This window comes from Astatotilapia calliptera, chromosome 6 (assembly GCF_900246225.1).
Source record: "Astatotilapia calliptera chromosome 6, fAstCal1.2, whole genome shotgun sequence".
Taxonomy (NCBI): Eukaryota; Metazoa; Chordata; class Actinopteri; order Cichliformes; family Cichlidae; genus Astatotilapia; species Astatotilapia calliptera.
In genome coordinates, this window is record NC_039307.1 from 11,445,920 (window position 1) to 11,466,695 (window position 20,776).

The window sequence follows — 20,776 nt, forward strand, 5'->3', positions numbered from 1 at the left end:
GGAAGTCAGTGAATCTGAGTGGCTTTTCTGAATGTTTAAGTTAAAATGAATTATATTAATTTTGACACAACTTTTAGGGGTTGGTTATTAGTGGCAGATTGGCTCGTCTGAGTATTTCAGTATTTCTGAGATTTTGCCACACAACCATCTGCAGGGTTTACAGGGGATAGTTTGACAGAGGATAAAATCCAGTGAGTGTCAGTTCTCTGTGCAGAAATGCCCCATTGATGTCAGAAGATGGCCAGACTGCTTTGAAGAGCAGTAACTTGAAAAGCCACTTGTTAGAAGCAGGGTATGCAGAAGAGCATCTCTGATCATACAACACATTGAACCTAGAAGCAGATGGGCTACAGTAGCAGAAGACCACACTGGATCCCACTCTTGTCATGTAAGAACAGAAAACCAAGGCTACAGTTACAGCTTCACGAAAATTGGAACAATGTTTCCTGGTCTGAGTCTCAAGGTCTATGTCAGCTGGATGACAGTCAGGATTTGTGTGTAAACAACATGAAACCCTGGATTCACCTTGCCTTCTATCAGCAGCTCAATCTGGTGGGGGTGTAAAACGGTGTGGGGATATTTGCTTGGCACACTTTGGACGCCTTAATACCAAATGAGTGCTGTTTAAATCATTGTTGATGCCAACCGTGTCCATCCCTTTCTAACCACAGTGTACCAGTCATCTGATGACTGCTACCAACAGGAAAAACACCATACACAGAGCTCAAATGATGTCAAACTGGTTTCTTGGGCATCATAATGAGTTCACTGGAGTCAAATGTGCACCACAGTCTCCAGAAATCAATCCAGTAGAGCGATGTTCGGAAACAAAAGTTTCCAAAATCCCAGAGGAATGTTTCTAGGACCTCCATGACTGTACCTAATAAAATGGCCACTTACTTTTTGCCCCCAAACCCATGGTAATCCATTCAGTGTTTTTTAATCTGAGCTAAAGCAATGAAGCAAATGAAAGGCATTACTGCTGCACTATAAATGTGACTCAAAAAAAACTTGTCTCATTAAAATGTAAAGCTTCTGAATTTTTCTTTTTCAGTTTTCCGAGGTGCTTTTATACAGCCTGCAAACCAAAGCACAACATGATCACTTAGTCTCCCTCTTCTCTCAACATTCCCGATTAGAACTGGCAGCTGCTCTGACACACAATGGCTGACACGGGTGCAGCTGCTGCCCCCCCCCCTTCACTGGCATGCCCTCTGACCTTCAGCTAGAGCAGTATATATAGCTGAGGGAGATGAGCGGCAGGTCCCTGGCAGCCAAAATGAAGTCTGTGGTGTCTGTGTGCTGCTTGCTGTCTCTTCTGGCCTTGTCTGCTGCAGGTACGGTGGAGGGTTGAAGCTGGGATTTTGTCAAAATGTCTAAGTTTTGTAAAACCGCTTGATGGGTGTGTAATTCAAGCAGGCATGTTTGAAATGGACCAGCTGATCCAATACATTTAGATGGCTATAGGTGTATTTTGCCTGTGTCTTTAAGCATGTGGGTTTTTGCACATCTTGCTGGAAACTGAAATGATAACAAACAACAAATGGAAATTTTAAATATTTTTTAATAGTCTTTATTTATTATTATCATGATTTGAGCCATGAAACTATAATGGGGTCACTGCTAACTGAATGCATTCTCAGGTTTGACTCTTAGGTGTGTACTATATGCTTCTGTGGTGCAGTGCAGAATTTTTGGTTGTGTAAGTGGAAATGTCAGGGCTGAGGTGTGACTCCAGCTGATGGAAACTGTCCTGCCTGCTGCTTATTCTCTGTGCCCTCCAGAGTAACACAGTGACAGCACTGACAGAGTAACTTGGACATTCTCCAAAGAATCACGTTCTCTTCTGCATCCAAAGTAAACGCAGTGATTGAAAATACAAATACAAATCATCTGCATTAACAGCACCGTGCGGTGCCCGAGTAAGGATTTACAGATATAGGCATGACACTTAATCAAACTTGTTGCGAAAGTTGTTTCAGAACGTTATAGTTGTTTTTAATTGATTTCTTTACTAAAGTTGAAGCCAGGAACACCCTTGTCTGCCCTTGCATTGCTTCATTTTGGCCCCTACAAGCTGCTGTAGTCAGGTGTCACAAAGTCGTCATCAGATACTGTAGTCACCAAAGCCGGGGATCAGTATATCTCTCTTTCAGAAATGCTCACATATTTGCGCTGTGTAAATAGTCACATACAGTGACTCACTCGTCATAAAGTCATACATGAGCACAGACAGTCAGTACTTGATTTAATGTCTCGATAAAGCTTCACCACTCCCACTCTGCAGAGCCGCTAATCTGTCATTCCAGTCAGCGCTGTCCAGTCAGGATGTTCCTTCTAAAACAGGCACGAGAAGCTCGGCACAGGGAATATAAGACCTGAGCCGAGAAGCCCAACAGTTGGGCTGTTTAAAATTACATAATGGGGCATTAAAAGTCGAGGTGAATGAAAATAAACTGTGGTGATAGAGTTGCTAACAGAAAGCACGCTGTCTTTGGAGGGTTAAATGACTGTATTTAATTAACTGTTTAAAGATGATGCTAAATGATGTATTTAAGTACTTGTTAACTGCTGGTGGCCTTCTAGCATATAAGATGGCATTTGCCAATGTCAGGACTCGAATGAAGAAGAACAAAAGAAAAACACACATATCGACCCAAAATTTAACAGTCCTTCCATCCTGTATGCGAATAACTGTGGTTGTTATGCTCAAAGTGCAATACATAGCTGCATGTCATTGATCTCACCACTGATGCTTTTATTGTTCTTGGTCTTTAAAAAGAGCTTTGTGCCGCTGCACACTGTTGCAGGGGCTGCGTGTAATAGTGCAGCACAGATGCAGGCCTGCCTCATGAGAATCACATGGAGAAGAAGAGCGTCACACTTCCTGAAAATAGGAGTGGAATTATCCCTCCTTCTTTTCACCCTCTGACTCATTGTGTCACTATTTCTGTCTCAAAGTTGTACCATCCAGCATCCAGGCACCTGTCCCACTCTATCCCCACAACACCACGGTCTGCCCAGGCTCCACTGCAGCAGCCGGCGGTGCAGGGATCAGGAGCACATTGCTCCTTGATTTTGATAGCTTTACAAACTGAATCATTATCTATTAAATTATTGTTTTTAATATACTAATATCACAATAGCACATTAGCTTGCTAAGATTAACACAAAAGAAGCTTTATTTCTAAATCCCATATATTTTGTTCTGGACCACTGATCACTGTATTCATGACCTTAGTAAGGCTCCAGTCACAAAGACCATTCTTTATATTTGTGTGGCTAACCATCAGTATCCAAAGAAAAGACCATTTGGGGAGTGGTTGACAGAGGTTCCTGGCAATCACATGGTGAAAATTGCAAAACCTCCTTGCAATTGCTCTTGTCTGTAGCAGGTTTCCGCAGTGAGCTTCCATGAAAGACGCTGGTTTGTCTTGCAAGCAAGTGGTAGTGAAACTGTGAAAAGCACAATACGAACTGGAAATGGAGACCATTTGCTTTCAAAGTAAAAGTTGAACCTTTTAAAACGTCTAGCCTATAGTACTAAGGCACAACTTTTACTTGAAGGTGAATATGCTCTATTTCAAGTTTGCATCACGCTTATTGAAGTTTTGCTACCACCCAGCTAGTAGTTAGTAGGTGTTTGCAGACCAGCCAGCATCGCCTACAGGCAATCTGCTAGCAGCCAAAGCAATCACAAGGAAAGTTTTTTTTTTCCACTTTGTTTGTGACTGGTTTCTGTACATTTTTCTCTATCAGATGGTCGCCAGCTGGTCTGTGAGACTGAGGCCACCTTTGCTGATGAGTTTATGGTCGGAAATCTTTTTAAATTTTTTTCATGATGCTCACTTTTTATCTAAAGTAAAATAAATACAACAACAGTAACTTTTAGCTCATAGCTACCCTGTACATCAGGGGTGGGCAACTCCAGGCCTCGAGGGCCGGTGTCCTGCAGGTTTTAGATCTCACCCTGGATCAACACACCTGAATCACATGATTAGTTCATTACCAGGCCTCTGGAGAACTTCAAGACGTGTTGAGGAGGTCACTAAATCAGCTGTGTTGAATCAAGGACACATCTAAAACCTGCAGGACACCAGCCCTCGAGGCCTGGAGTTGCCCACCCCTGCTGTACATCAAGTGTATATGAGTAGGTGATGCAACCCTTGCTCGTCAAGCCTGGTTTCAGAAACTGAATCAAAATGATGAGTTTGAGGTTTCAGCAGAGGACTTCACAAACCCATGGGTATCATAAAAGTGGCTACATCCATCTAATATGTACAGCAGACCAGCAGCAGACCCTTTTTACCGTTCTCACAGCTATGCTGTAAAAAATGCTATAAAAATGAGAAAAACACTTATTTGGGTTTCTTCTAAATGTTTTTTTATATTGGAAAGCTGTGTCTCTGAAAGCACAGGGGATTATTTTCACACATACTTTTTCTTTCACACTGGCACGTCATTCCCATTTTTAATTATGTTAACTTTAATTTAATTTGGCCACTGCTGGCAACTAGCACAGCAGAAAATGATCTCCCTGCTTGATGTGATCTTGAGACCAGCAGTTTCGAGAATAGCGTGTGCATGAAGTTCAGACAGCGTCGCTGCAATGTTTGCAAGTTTAAAAACTACATGTAAATACCAGGTTCTTTAAACATGCACTTTCAGCAGTTAGTGTGATAAAGAGCCTTCCACTAAATTAGCATATCAAGGATTTCAAATAAATGTTTGGTACATACGCTTTGATAATTGATCAGATGACAAAAACAGCGGATATTTAATCTGTTTTGTATTACATAATTAGTGAATGATCTTTAAACAATGACCTTGGTGTGAAATGTCATTTAACTCTGGAAACCTTCATTCACTAACTAAACTCAGGATTGCAGCGCCTGCTGCTGTTCATGTTACTATGCAGACAATGCTGTAACAACATGTCTATGGACGGCATCCAGACCTCCCCCAAGCTTGATCAGAATCTCTGAACCATACACCCTCCTCACTTTTCCTCTCACTAATCCCCTCTCTTTGAGTCACTCATTTGCTGACACCCATCGTGCACTTAAGTCTGGCCAAGATGTGTTTTATTAGTCTTGTTCCACCCAAAATGACAGAGTCTGGACAAGCATGACTTAGCCGCCTTCAGTAACAGCGAGGAAGCATCTTCGCATCCAAATGCTGTCTCTCTGATGCTAATCGCGCTCAGAAAGTGTGATAAAGTCAAAAGACTCTTCTGCTTAGAAAGGAATTGTTTGTGGGATTTTCTGTCTTTTTGTGTGTTAGAGCTGAGGATTGGACAGGTTGTCCATTAAAGCCATGTTTAGCGATGGACCAGTGAAACAAATCTTGTTGTTTTCACTTGTATGAATGGACTGAGTTCCAGCACATAGTGTCCAAAACATTTTAAATTATAACCTTTATAGTTCGTGAACACTGAGGATCCTGTGGGATTAGAAACCTTCTCTGGTCACAGATGCTGACAGCAGCTCAGTAGGTGATAAGCTAATGAAGCTTCCAAGAGGTGATAAGCAGCATCATGAGAATAAAGTTCATGTGTGGTGTTTGATTCAAGGTCTTAAAATAGGGTAAAGAAAACATAAATCAAAGCTTAAAGTCCAAGTATACCTGACTAGGAGGGAGCTACTGGTTACTTTCACATCCACCTTTTAGACAGAAAGTAGCCGATAGCTGCACTACTCTTTGCCCACAGAGACGAAATGGAAAGGCATCTGCATTGATACTAACCTGATAGTTTGGCTCACTCAGCATCTGGATTTTCTTTCATGAACTAATCTTGGATGTGCACACTGATTCAGAGGTTTGGAACTAGCCAATCCTGATACAGCAAAACAGAGAAAGTTTCCTGTGTTGTGGATTTTATGCTGTTGTTACAGTTTTTCCCCCAGCAGCCTTTTAACTTGTCAAAACAGGAACAGCGCAAGTGAAACAAGTTTGGGTAATAATGATTTCATTTCATCAAGTGTCCCAGTAAGCCGTGACAGTGAAACTGAAATATAAAGCTTTAGATTGTGAGTCTAACCAAAGAAAGTTTATCGAGCAAAATAATTCATGCACTGGATTAAATTAGTAGAATTTAAATACATTTATGTTGGAAGTATTTTGTGCAAAAATGTAAATGAAATTATCACAAATTACTTATCAGCGTAGGACAATCTAATAACCATGACAGCTGCCTGAGGCTATTAGTCTTCATCCATTACACTGACCCCATCGTGTAACATGACCCGTAGACATGTATTTAACTCCCTCACATCACACGTTGTATCAATGTGCGTTCCTCCTCACACGCAGTTATATTTAAACAGAGGTCGTGGCCTTGTGCTCTCTGGTCACTGTGGTAGTGAAGCGTATCTCACGCACATGTATGTAGTGTAATGCAGAGGGAGAAGCTTGTTTATAGGTATGATTGTTTCGACGCCACGGTAACTGTAGAACAATGCTGATGTCTGTTTACCTGAACGGGTGCGAGCAACTTGGTGTAGTCTCTGCTAATAATGTCATATTGACCTGTGAGAAACATTTAAACCATTTTATCATCAATCACTGAACAAATCTTTGGCTTTAAAGTTAAGAAAACATTTAGTGGGAAAAGGCAATGTGTGGGTTAAACAGCATGTTTCTTGGTCTCTTCTACAGTTGCAAATAGTCCTTGTTTTTTTATATACCTGGTCTTGCTGCAGCCTGTCAGGTTATCAGTTTTCTTCCGCTGCCTAATCATCCAAACAGAAGATTTGAATGGCATACATCACAGTTTTTGATTCAGTACTAATCAAGTGATGCTTCTATTTGTCCTTATTAATGATAATATAATAGAATTTATTTGAAAATCAGGAAATAAAGGAAATTATTTATTCATTCACACTTTTGGCCAGAAATTTCATGTTAATTAAAAACACCACATGAGCAAAAATGTGTACCCTTACATGAATTCATTTCTGTTTGGCGTCCTCTGCCACTGTCCAGTGTTTGTAGCCTTAAATAGTCCATTCCTTCATTCCACCAGTCAAGGAACTGAAATCTGAGTCAGAAATCCAAGAGGTGATAAACCTGTGATCTGCTCTGTTCAAGCATCCTGATTGAATGCAGGTCGAACGCTGACGTAGCAAACAAGGGTGACTTGTCTGTACATCTCTACTTGAAGTGAATTGCATAACAGTGATTTTTGACTATGAAATGTGAGGCATTTCATTGCATCTTTTTAAAGTCTGAGATGACAATGACTTCAAGAACAATCACTTCTCTTTCTTTACAAAATTTTGCTGCCAGAGATATTTCAAAGGTTTCTGTCATGCTGAAAGGTAAACTTTTGTAAAATCATATTTCCCTCTCGTTTCAGATCTCCTGACAGACTCCTCTGTCCAAGATGAGGATCCTCGGATGCGTCTGAAGCTCCAGCGGCCAGAGGGAGACCTCTTTTCCTGTGGCTGTGACACATCAGAGGAGCATTCCAGCCAGAGCTCCTCCAACGACACCCCAGCCCCAGAGAGGGCCGTGTGCCATCCCTGCAAAGCCCCATCGACTGCAGATGCTGAAAAAGACCCATCCTCCTCAGAGGATAAGGAGGAAGAGGAAGCACCACAAGAGGATTCTTCCACCAAGGTGGCAGCAAGTGAAGAAGAAGATGAAGAAGAAGTGACATCAGATGAAGAAGCTGAGGAGACAGTAGATGATCCACCTATTCCTGAAGATGAGGAGGAGACTTTGGCTGTGGCTAAGGAAGACGAGGAAGAAGCCAAAAATGGAATATCCCAGGAGGAAGAAGGGATTGAACCTAAGGATACTGATGGAGAAGATGCGGTTAAAGAGACTGAGGAATCAGAAGATGAAGACGTACAGGAAGAAACAGAGGAAGCTTCTGTAGAAATGAAAACTGTGAAAACAGTCCTGCAAGACGATACAGATGTGGAGGATGCAGCTGAGAGGGAGGCGGTCGAATTGACCGAATCAGAATCACAAGAGGAACCAGAGGTGGTTCCTGAAACCAACCCTGAGTCTGAGGAAACGGAGCCAGAACTGATAGAAGAACCAAAAACAGTATCAGCAGATAGTTTAGAGACTGAACCTGAACCAGACGTCACTGCAGAGTCTCCGGCTGGAGTGATTTTAGAAAAGCAACAAGAGCCAGGAGTCACTCCACAGGTTCACCCAGAAGCTGTTACAGAGGAGATAACACCACAGTCGGTTGAGGAAGCAGGAGTGCAGGATGTAACTGAGGAAATTACAGTAGAGGCAGTGGAGGAGGTGACTCCAGAGGAGCCTTCACAGTCTAAATTCAAAGGTACAAAAACATGATGTCCCTACGATTTGTATATCAGATGTTTAAGCTCAGCTTTTATAGAAAATCTATTTGTTTGAGGGAGTTTTTTGAAGAAGAGCAAGGTGACTTGTATGTTTTTGCTGAAACCAGAGCTAAATGTCTTGCCTTCATTCTGACCTGCAAGTAGACTTGGAGGGATTGTGTTACAGAAAATCTGTCCCCATCCAGCTGGTGCTTCTGTGATTAAGGAAGCATGTCATTATCTGGTATCCGGGTGTTGACACCTACTATAAAAGAGGAAGGCAAAGTCCTACAGGGATTCCAATCTCTTACTCTGATCCCACTTCATTAATTTGTTCATTCATCATGTTTGGTGGGGTGCATGCTGTCTTTTTTTAATCCTAAATGAAAAAGACCTGTATCTTTGCCTGCTTGTAAATATTAGATGAGAACCCTGACAAAAATCTCATATTTTCAGACTAAATATGAAAGTGCAGCCAGCTGGGAGAGAAACTGAACCCAATGCAAGCAACGACATGTGGTTTTTAGACTTTGTTCGCTTGCAAGCATAAAACAAACATTATTTATGGTTTTAGTCAGTGGACCTTATGGGTGATATTAGGGAGATAATTTTTTATATAACCAGTGTAGCTATATCTGTTTTCAGTCTTTGTGCTAAGCTGATCTTCTAGTCATTTCATAGCTGTAGCTTTTTAGCTTTCAGACCTAAAATCGTATGTAGATGGTGACTATAGGCATTGTGGTACCATCCATTGGTTTGAGGAGCAGTATTTTGAAGTTTTATGGCATCCATGTGACTTTTTTTGTCTTCTTTGGCACCAGTTTCTCAAGTGAAATCATGCACACAATAGTTGGGAGTTGCTGAAGGCACATTTTCTGTTTCCGTTTTGTTGTTGAAAGTCAGATAGTAGTTGGTGAGAGTTTTTGCAGGTCAGGGAATATAAATTATCCCCACATGACCGATGGTTGCCAGATGGTCTGACTGGGACCTTATTCACTTAACCTTACAGGGTCACACATCTAAAATGGCAAACAAGTTACTCTCACATGGTTAGCAGTCACATGACTGCAAAACCGAAATATTCCACAGACTCTGTGGGTTGCTGGCCACACAGCAAGCCAGTCGGATAATTACATTAAAACTGCTTTAAAAGTTTCTGGTAACAACCACCTGTCAATCAAAGCTTCCGGTTACTAAACTTTAAGTCTTCATACTGTTCATAAGGTTAAAGCTGAAGGCCTGTGATTGAATCTCACCTCTGGTCTCTCTCCGGTTGTCCTACTGCAACAAAGGCTAAAAAGCCAAAAAAATATATTTGAAAAATGTAAAAGTTTTACTTTTGTTACGAATGGGTAAATTATCTACAAGACTAACATTTTTAACCCATTGTAAACACATTCATTTCACTGTAAGTTGGCCTCTTTTCACATTGGCTCACTTTTAGAGGCAGACTCAAGTGGCCACTTAAGGACCTGCCATATTTGGCACTTGTGCTCTGGCTTCATTTTTCAGCCTTGGAGTCGCTTACTATGACATGCCTACTGATTTTCTCATCAAGCTTCTGACAAGAAGGAAATAAAAATTAAAAAATGAGTCCCTTAATTTAAAGAACGCCTCACTGGAACATTTCATGCTTACCCTTTGGAAATGTTCGGTGGAGCACCCAGAAAAGAATCTATTGATAAATGAAAACAACCCAAGCTTTGAGGAGATGAAAAGATTTTTATTTTTATTTTTTTACAAACGCCGTAATGTGCAATTTGCTTATTTGGCAGCTTATTGGTCTGTCGCAACTTTAATAAAGACATTGTGTTTTGTGTTTTGTGTATATAAAATGTGCCTTATGACATAAATTCTGTTTGGTAATGAGATATTTGTGTCACTGGGCATTTAACTGAGACAGGTCATGAAATGACAGCAAAGGTCTATGGTATCCGGCTTCTCTCTTTCTTTTGTTCACATGCCAAATCCCCAGAATATGACACTGCGTGTAGTTAAAGAGGAATCAGAAACAATCTCTGGTACAGAAATAAACAGCCGGGAGTAGCTGTGGAAAGAAATAGACAGATAGATATATAACAGCATGACATAACAATTTAGGACATTTTACATTGAGTCCATGTTTGTTTTCCCACCATGTCAGCAGTTGTGTATATTTTTCACAGATAAAATTCGATTACTTGCTGTCACCGTGTGCCTGTTTTTCCATGTTAATTGTCACGTGTTAACCGAAACAGTTGGTTCTTCCAATTTAAATGCACAGAAGGAGAGACATTAAGCGTGGCACTGAGGAACCGTTCCCACATTGAGGATACGCTGCAACTGGCGTCTGCTGAACCGTCAGCAGAGTTCTCAGGTAAGGAAGGAACAGCGGCGGTTAAGAAGCCCCCTCTTTAAAACTCCCATAAAACACATCCTCTCAATAAAAAGCTGGTTCTTCAGTGAGCGCATTTGCTACGCTGCACACTGTTTCAAACATCTTTCAGACTTTTGCTGCAGAAATAACAGCTGGAGTCATGTACTGAAAAAATGCAGGAGAATGTTTACAGCTACTTTGTCAGTGGAAAAAAAAAACAGATGCTTTTCTGCATGCATATGAAAGGAAGTTTGAAACAATTTTGGAGTTTTTTTTCTGCAGAAACTATTCTGAAAATTGCTTCCCGATGTCTGGGTCCTGAGGCCTTTATGTGAGCATGTGTGTACAGTATGAAAGAGTGTGTGTGTGTGTGTGTGTGTGTGTGTGTGTGTGTGTGTGTGTGTGTGTGTGTGTGTGTGTGTGTGTGTGTGTGTGCGCGTGTGTGCGCAGACGTGTCTTAAGGGAAGGTGATTAATCAGTGAAAATGCCTAACTCTGTCCCCGGCACAAAAAGCCCCTCTGTTCTGTTGAGCTGGATTGTTTTGTTGCGGTGAGGCCAAAGAGCTGAGCAAAGCCAGCCCCTAATCACCTCAGATCCATTCAGTAAACTTTAAGAAGCCGATTCATCACATACAGCAGGAGCAATTGGTGTCGTCAGTAAGGGTAGTAAGAGCATTCGTAATGCTCTTTTACATAACCATCCCAACTGTCCAGGTTGTCTTTCCTTTACTCCCCTCCAGGTGCCGTGAAGACGCTGCTGAACATCTACCACAAGGCCGTCAAGCCAGTAGAGCAAGCCTTCAAGTACAATGAGCTCAGGCAGCATGAAGTCACAGGTGATTTAGCTTCCTGCGGAGTTTAACTGCCCTTACCAAAGCACTAACAGTTTGTCTGTACAGTCACAAACAGGTTTTACAGGTCCACATTAGCAACATGGGAAGAAACTGTTGGTCATGATCTCTTCACGTCTATTTTTAACTTCAGAAGCGGCCTCTTGTGTTATAAAGTTCACTCTTAATTTCAGGCCGTTAGAAATCAGAATTTCACATGCTTCCCTGTCACAGAAATACTGTTGCTGTGAATGTCAGTCAGAAGCCACAGTTCTGGTAACTTGTCAAAAGAAACAGAAAGCATACGACACGGCTTCAACACATTGCTTTTCCAGCCGTTTACTGTGGTGTGTAAAACCAAAGCAGCACACCCTACCCACATTCCTTTATCAGTTCACATGTACACAGTGCCTGGTTTAACGAAATGGAACAGCACAGCAACACTGAAGTACAAATAAAGTCATAATTATAAATGAATATGAAGCCAAGATGTGACATTAATCAAACCAGGCACACAGAGAAGCACAATAAGGACTCTGTCTGCTGAAATTTAAAGGGAACATTGTGTGGGCCAGGAGCACTGCAACTTTGTTCCATAGCACTTCAGGGCATGGAGTATTTATGCTAAGGAGCAGGATCAAGACTTCACACTGTGCCATGTGATTCTGGGACACCTTGTGTTCCAGAATGGAAGTACACAATTACAATCAATTCAAAGGTAGTTTCATTTATTATTGTTATTATTATTTTTTACATTGGTGAGTATATATCACAAAGTGTACCATTAAGGTATTTTATATTAAGAGATTCTATGCTTTGTTTTCTAAGTTTATTTTCTGAGGGGAGAATAAATGTGCTTTGAATTAAATGTCCCCATTCATTTTGGTATTTCCTTTGTCCAACGGGAGGTTTTAATTTAAAGACAAGGACGCCACAAAAGAATAATCAGAGGGATTTACCAAAACTTTAAGTGGTCACCTTCAAAACTTTCTAGCATTCTTGAAAGTCTTTGCTGACCTGGGTTGCTCTGAATTAAAGTGTCAGGGGTGCATACCCACTGTATACTGGCAAACCAAACAACCAGTGTGTGGTGTGGTGACATGAGCAGGATGGCTGCAGCTGTGGATTTACTGTTAACTCTTTCCCCAAAAAAGAGAACATTTGGTGACCTTTCCTGTACCCTTAGTGATGAGTTTTGACACTTCAACATATATCAATATATCAATATGTTGAAGTGGTTTTTTCAAAGGGTGATGCTAGCAAGCTGTAAAGGCAGAGGTCACCCTCACTAGCTTCTGAAGCACAGCCAGTCATTTTGTTCTGGAAGCAAGCCTGAAAAATGACAGAAACCAGGATTAGCTCTAGTAAGCACCCGAGGAGGGAAAGATGTTTAAAAAAAAAAACAGTAGTTAAACAGTAGCATAGTTTAAGTTTTTCAAAAACAAGAAAGAGGAGGGTTTGATGTGTTTAATGACTTCTTTGTCTATGTCTTTGTTCCTTTTTTCTTCATCCTTCTTTTTTATGTCTGGCTCTCACATACTCAGAGGGCGAGGTCACATCCAAGCCCATGGTTTTGTTTCTGGGACCCTGGAGCGTTGGCAAGTCCTCTATGATCAACTATCTGCTGGGTCTTCATGGCACCCCCCAGCAACTCTACACAGGTTCATACAGATACAGCATGATTGTTAGTTTGTCAGTGACAGCTTCATCTTGACTTGAAGCTATAACGTAACAGTGTAAATAAACAGAATAGTATTAATAGTAATAATAATAGCTTGATGCATGCTCAATAATCCAGGTGAGGAAATCCCAGAAAGTGGATTATGTTGTCCTGGATGCGATGTTTTCAGTTTCAACACGTCCTCAGACTATATAACATATTATATATTATTTCATTATTAAGGAAGGTTCATTGCCACTTTGGCCCGTATGACACAAATAAAACAACCCTGAATATCTACCAAAAGTTTTATCCCTTCTTTTAAACATGTTAAGAACACATTTGTCTAGAAACATTTTACAAATAAGGCTCAAAGTTTAGTTAAACATTTAAACAATAGTTTATTTTTACAGTCATTAAACATTAGACAAGCATTTTGTTTTAGTACTAAAATTATATGTTGGAGTTATTTTGCATTAACAAGTTATTATTACAAATTAATTAATCAAATTAATAAAGCATTTCCTTTTCCATCATTTCAACAGGTGCTGAACCCACTACCTCCGAGTACACTGTCATAATGCACGGCGAGAAGTTTCGGAGTGTAGAGGGCATCGTCATGGCGGCAGATAGCTCGAGGCCTTTCTCGCCTCTAGAGAAGTTCGGCCAGAACTTTCTGGAGCGACTGGTCGGCATTGAGATGCCACACAAGCTGCTGGAGAGGGTCACCATAGTCGACACACCGGGCATCATTGAAAACCGAAAGCAGCAGGAAAGAGGTGATGGTCACATTTCTTCTATTAGTGCAGCAGTTGATGAAATATTTAATGTTTTTGTTCTAATTCTCTAATTAGACATGTAAAATTTAACTGCAGGCTGGTATTACTGGGGTGATCCACTACAATGACATTTCCACACTGGTTTATAGAGAGAGTTGGATTAAATCAGTATACAGCACTATCAGATATCTACACTCTTTATTAAACCTATATTTTCTGCTAGTTATTTGTTTTTTATGATTTTTTTTAAGTAAGCCTTTCACAGAAAACAAAGAATAGCTGTTAATAAAAAGCATGCTGATTGGTTTATCTTCTGGGTGCAATGAGAGGTTTCCTTGAAGCTTTCTGACTCTAAAACACACATAAATTGTCCTCTTTTTCCTTCAGGATACCCATACAATGAGGTGTGCCAGTGGTTCATTGATCGGGCTGATCTCATCTTCCTGGTCTTTGATCCTACTAAACTGGATGTGGGAGGTGAGCTGGAGATGCTCTTTCGGCAGATGAAGGGCCGTGAATCACAGATCCGCCTCATCCTCAACAAGGCAGACAGCCTCTCGACCCAGAACCTGATGAGGGTCTACGGAGCCCTTTTCTGGAGCATGGCACCGCTCATCAATGTCACCGAACCTCCTCGAGTGTACGTCAGCTCCTTCTGGCCTTACGCCTATGCTCCAGACACCAGCCGGGAGCTGTTTATGAAGGAGGAGATCTCACTGCTGGAGGACCTCAACCAGGTGCAACTTCTACAGCAGTTTTTGTTGACTCATTAGTTTAATAAGCAGGATTAAACTGGAATTAGCTTTCAGGTGGATGCTGGAGTAGAAGTGGGGGCTTTTGAAACACTGGAAGCAAAAAGTAGCAGCAAATCTTTTAAGTGAGAAGTGTGGCAGCACAGATGCAAAAGAATTACCGAAATACAGCTTAAACCAGTGTGATTACAGAGAGGAGGTTGTGTTTTACTGAGAGCAGTACATATGTCATATTAAGTGGACTGATGTTGGGTATGAGCTTTCAGACTTTTTCAGAAGTCTACTTGTTGGTTCAGTACTACTGGACTTCATGATGGTATCATTGCAATCAAAGCACACGTTCGTGCTAGTAATCTATAATTCATTGTTTCGGTTTGGTCCTTTTATCTGTTTTGTATCACCCGCTCTCTCTCGTTTCTCTTCCTCCTCCCTTGCAGGTGATTGAAAATCAGATGGAGAACAAGATCGCATTCATTCGGCAGCACGCCATCCGTGTGCGCATCCACACTCTGCTGGTGGATCGCTACCTCCAGACCTACTACGATAAGCTGGGCTGGTTTGGTGACCCCCATGAGGTGTTCCAAGACATTGTCAATGACCCCGACAAGTATTACATCTTCAAGTCCATTCTGGCTAAGACCAATGTCAGCAAATTCGACCTGCCAGACAAGGAGGCCTACCAGGACTTCTTCGGGGTCAACCCGATTTCCAACTTCAAGCAGCTCTCCTATCACTGCAGCTGGACTGGAGGCTGCCTGCTGGAGAAGCTCGAGAAAGCCATTTCACACGAGCTCCCGGCTCTGCTCGGCAGCGTTAGCAAGAGGACAGATGCACCCGCCCCTGCGAAAGCTGCAACAACACCGCCGCCTCCCCTCCCTGGTACCTGTGAGGGCCCTGCATGTGAGGAGAAGCCCAAAAACCGCTGGAGGAGACAGTGAGATGGAGGAGAAGGGTGCAGGAGGAGGCAGATGGTGGCTGGGAAGACAGAGAAATGTACCACGAACTAGAGAAACTGGAAGACCCGAATCAGAAGTACTTAAGTTTATTTATTAGTGCTTGTTTGTGTCTTTATGATGTACCAAGCAGACAGAATATTTAGGCTCGTATAATCTCACAAGATATCTGAATGAAAACTGAGAGACATTCTATCTCACATCTTTCAAGTTTGTATATTATTTATTGGCTCTGCTTTTCATCAGAGAAAATTTGCTGGCAGTGACTCTACTCTTCCAACGATATTAAACGCTGTGTCTTTTGTGTGCAATGTCTGAAAATTCAGTGCGATCTGCAGTGCTGTGTTCTTATGGCCTCTACTCACCTATCCACCAGGTTAAATGTCCTAAAATCAGAATACGTTTATATTAGTACAATGGAAGAGGGAATGGTGCTCCTGTTGTGTTTTCAAATGTCCCTGTACCACATTTAGTTGTAATTCCACTACCCTACTGTAAACTGTACTGGACTCTGTATTTTACTATACAATGTTCATTATACAAACTATTTTTATTTGAACATCTCTGGTGATTTTCTGTTTATCCAATGCAAAAACCCATAATAACACGTGGCCTTTTCAGCCATCCAAACTGATACTAGTGTTACCTCAACCACGGCTGCAGACCACATGGGCATTTCCTTTAAAGTGTAATCTTCTTCTCATTCTTTTAGGCCTGTTTCTCATTGTCATTGTTTTGTGTGATTTCTTTTGAGTAAACACCAAAAATCAGGAATCGTGCCTGTTTCCTTTGTGAGCCTTCAAAGACATTACCGACGAAATCTCTCCCACTGAAACGATTTATAATTCATATCATTTGGTTGTTCGGCTGCAAAATTTAGAAGGCTTTGGGAATACACAAGGTAAAAGCATCAGTTCTCGCAACATGCTGTTTTGGACTGTCAGTCGAGAGGAAGAAACTGCAATCAGATTTATTCACATATATCCATCCAGATACATGCTTTATGGATCCGAGGCATAGCTGAGCGTGTAGCAGCTGAGTGAGCTCACAGCAGCCCAAATCACAGCAAAATAGAAACGCTAAGCTTTTTTATAAGCTGCTGGCTTCCCTCCTTTGCAGTGAGGGAAGACAGACACCAGGTGGCGCTTCCATTCAATGTGTTAATTGATGGTGAAAAGAAAGCAATAGGTTGGATGTATTTTTATAAGCTGCCCGTTTTTTCCAGTTTGTTTAACAGCTGCACAAACTTGGTATAGACACAGTTTTTATGCTTTCTCACGGTTTGTCAGCAGCTTATCGTTTTATATAGGCTCAAATTTCTTTAAAGCAGTGCATTTTTCATCAATCAAAAGTTTGTGTGTGCGTGAGTATGATTATATATCTATGTGAAGTGATTTAGATGGATCCCACTACAATCGTGTGCCAGACAATGCTACACAGTCAGCACAGAAGTGTGCAGGCAAGCAACATGAGATGCGTTCATAGTTGTAGGACAAAAGTCTGACAATGTAGAGAGTCAATGATAAAAGACCACACTCTGTAAATACGGCATATGGTGGCCTACACAATTAGCGCGGCTTTTCTAAATCACCGCCCACATCGCAGATCTGTTCAGCGATGAATGAAATTAAACAAAGAGGCAATTCAGGCAATTCAAGCGACAGTGTCTCGCTGCTTCAAAAGCACACAATGAAACCTTGAAACTGAGCTGAATAAGCAATGCTCTAGACCACTTAGACACTACTTTAAAAAGTGACTCGACAACACACTCCAAACAAACTCATCTTTAGTGTAGATGGTGGCATACAAGCAACATTTCAAGTTACTTGTCGTTCATTCACTTATTTTTTTTTTTGCCTTTCTTTTATTCCAGACTGTTTGGACACTGGGAAATAAGTCACTGTACATGTTTACTTGTGATTCAGTGTATTTTTACCACTATTTGTTTGAATTAGATCAAATAAATGATTTTTCGTGCTAGGCGCCTGAGTGTGATTGTTCCAACATGGAATTGCTACCATACTAATGCAAAGAAAGCATGCTTGTCATGTTTAATATGTTAGTTTAAGTTGGCTCATTCACTCTAAATGGTAAGTCATATGGAATATTTGATACTAGCCCAAAGAATCACACAAATTACGGTTATCTATCAATTTAACTTCATTTTTATCTGTATAGTGCCAGTTCATAGATCATAGAATATTAGAGGAAGAACTCCAACACTCAGGCAATCGTATATGAGCAAATACTTGGCAACAGTGGGGAGCAAAATGTCCATTTTAACAGGAAGACCTCCAGCATTGGTTGCACTGTATGACCTTGTACTGTCTCTTTATTGTAGAAGTCTATCTTGTTTGGAGTGGTTTTCAGTTTAGCAATTTTGCACTCAGACTGGGAGAAACACAAATTTATCCCAGTGTGTTTTAATACAGCTGGAATGACAAATAAAGTGAACTTGAAGTTGAACTCAGTGGAACTGTAGTCAGAGAGGGACAGGCATCTGCTCTTTGGGGTAAGGGGGAAAAAAGACAGAAAAGTGGAGCATAGACAGACCACAGTTTGATGATGATGAAGTGAAAAATCAGGGGATCACTGCGTGTGCACTTCACTGCAACAGCACCACACATTTCCTTATAAAATATCAGGATAATCTATCCAGCAGTTGCTGAGATATTTCGAGTCGAGCAGTGTGGTGGGGTGACGCAGATTAATGGACTGACTTTGCCATATGACAATAGCGAGGCTAAGAATGTCTTTATTTTAGGCTTTTCAAAAGTGGGATATATTTAAAGGTAAACGTTTACATCATGCTGATTGTCACCGCAGTTTTAGCACCTTGCTGTGAAAAGTCACAACAACAAAAATGTATTTTCACCCTTCCAGGCCTACTGCTCACACTGAGCTCTATTTAGAAGAGCTTAATTTCCCTGCTGTGGTCAATATGCAAAAGCAGCCATGTTTACGGTACAGTGCAAACTCACCTATGCATGTGCTCCACATCCTCATCTGTGTTTGAGCATAATCTGTGTTTGCTGAGTTGACAGACGGGACCGTGCACAGTGTCAGCGCAGACTTATCAGCGTAGCTTTATCAGCTCTTCAAACAGGCCTCTCTTGTAAGCTCTTGAACACAAGCATGCACACGCCACCCACATGCCATACACACACACTTCAGAGGGCAACTTGCTTCAATTCAAAGTTAAAACGTTATTGCTTCTTTAAAGATTCACAAATACATTAAATAAGCATAATAAACATTTATTACCTTGTTTATCATATTCTTATTCACGTGTGGCTCAACACTTATTTGATTCAGCTGCAGTGAACACAGTGTGGTGCACAATAGCAAAGCACACGTTACTGATCCTTGACAGTCAACACACCTTAGACATAAGAAAAATACATTTGATATTAATCCACAAACTTGCCGTGGATAATTGCTATTGTGTCAAATGTCAAAGTTGTGGAACCACTTTTCAATGACTTTTGCAAAAGTCCTTAATTCCCTAATTCATACATATTGTAGTCAATTTGATTGGTGTGAATTTAAGCCCTGCTACTGTGGTTACACAGTTGCCCAGCATGGTTTCAAATTTAGCATTACTGTACTTCTTAACTTAAGACGAATGTAATGTGATTCTGATCTGATCTGATTGCACTGCAAACATTAGTAATTTACAACTGGAAAAAGTGCTAGATTTCATATTTTCCTACACATCAGACTAATCTGAAGAGTTTGGTTGCTGGACTCTACAAATATAGATGTGGATCAGGATGCACAAGTTAAGCACTGAGAACAGTTCATTTGTTTCAAAGACAAAGTAAGACGTTCTGCTACTATCAGACAGGATGTACAAGGTCTAACCAGAACAAAAAATGTTGTATTTTATAGTATAACCCAATACTGAATACGGGTTTTAGTGTCCCACATGCATACCGTCATGTCAAACCCATTCCCCCCTATTTAAGGCCAGCATTGAAGTAATTAACTGTCGGTTTAATCAATGGTAATTATAGGAAAGACTGCCATATTTGATCTTCTAACCTGAAAACTTGACTCATCTGAAGTTCCAGTCAACAGACACATCAGATATGACGGAGTGTGGTGCAGGATATCCACAGTCAGGAAATGATATTTCAAGCAAAACAAAAAAGGAACCACGCCGATTAATATCTTGTTCTTCTGTGGGTGTTACTGTAATTAATGCTTTATAAGCACAAACTGTTAATTTAACAGCGCTTGTTAAGCGCGTGAAGAGGCGTGAAGATAATCACTCAGAAAACATTCAGTTATTCCCTCTGACCAGACGCAGCGAAGCTTCGTACTTATTTATGGAAACCACCAATCAACAAACACTGATCGAGGAAGGTAGAGTCTAGCTTAAAGTGATCAATCTGGTTTGGCAATTGTGTCGTATTATTATGGTAAATTAAGATCACTTTTAAAAGGTTTGTTGCTGCCTGTAACCTTGATATGAGGTTAATTATACTTTAGCTTTTAGCTTAAGGTGAGTGCTGACTAATATTGGAAAACTTATGTTATTTGATTAGTTATTTGAGTTACTTATTTTCCAGTTAAATACATAAAAACCAAGTACTTGTAATAAAGTGTTACTGTAGCTATATATCTATTACATTTATAACATTTTTGTATGGTTCCTTTTAATGAAGAACATTAAAACTGGCTTAACTTGCAAACTAGGCCAGGCAACAACAGCATACCTTTCTGGGTTTTTTTTTTTGATAAATGATATTTCTGTTTGTGAAGAAGCAAATTGTTTTTTGTTTTGTTTTTTAACTGAAACCGCCACAAACACTGCCATGGACAAAATACCGTTAAGGTACTATATTTATTTAGGTGTAAGTGGTGCGCTGCTTTTATTGTGAAAACCTGCTGCCCCTCCACGCCTCCCCAGCTTTAAACGTTTCTTCTTTTTTTTTTTTTACTTTAACTTACAAAATGTTGTTCGTGCGTTTTTAAGTGATCCTGTTTCTATCCCGTGCTTTTTTCGGAGTCACTATCCTTTACAGAGCAGCGAGGTGAAGTTTTTTTTGGAGGGGGGGGGGTGAAAAATGTTTTACTGTCTTTGCGTTTCTTGAAAAGCAAGACCGGAAACTATGTTTTTTAAACTGTGGTTTGCTTTACAG

General features: G+C 40.7%; 1 protein-coding gene across 2 annotated transcripts; it reads left to right on the forward strand.

Annotated features, from left to right (window-relative positions):
- The first annotated feature begins 1,259 nt into the window (after positions 1-1,259).
- LOC113023876 (sarcalumenin) lies at positions 1,260-16,403 on the forward strand. Of its 2 annotated transcripts, none has more exons than XM_026170299.1 (8): positions 1,260-1,337; positions 7,358-8,299; positions 10,564-10,656; positions 11,396-11,491; positions 13,030-13,146; positions 13,691-13,924; positions 14,312-14,661; positions 15,114-16,403. In XM_026170299.1, exons 1-8 carry the CDS (start codon positions 1,280-1,282, stop codon positions 15,612-15,614), a joined length of 2,391 nt encoding a protein of 796 aa, XP_026026084.1. In that variant the 5' UTR covers positions 1,260-1,279; the 3' UTR covers positions 15,615-16,403. The 2 variants fall into 2 exon arrangements, with proteins under 2 accessions (XP_026026084.1, XP_026026085.1); XM_026170300.1 differs by having other exon boundaries at positions 10,567-10,656.
- Positions 16,404-20,776: the final 4,373 nt, after the last annotated feature.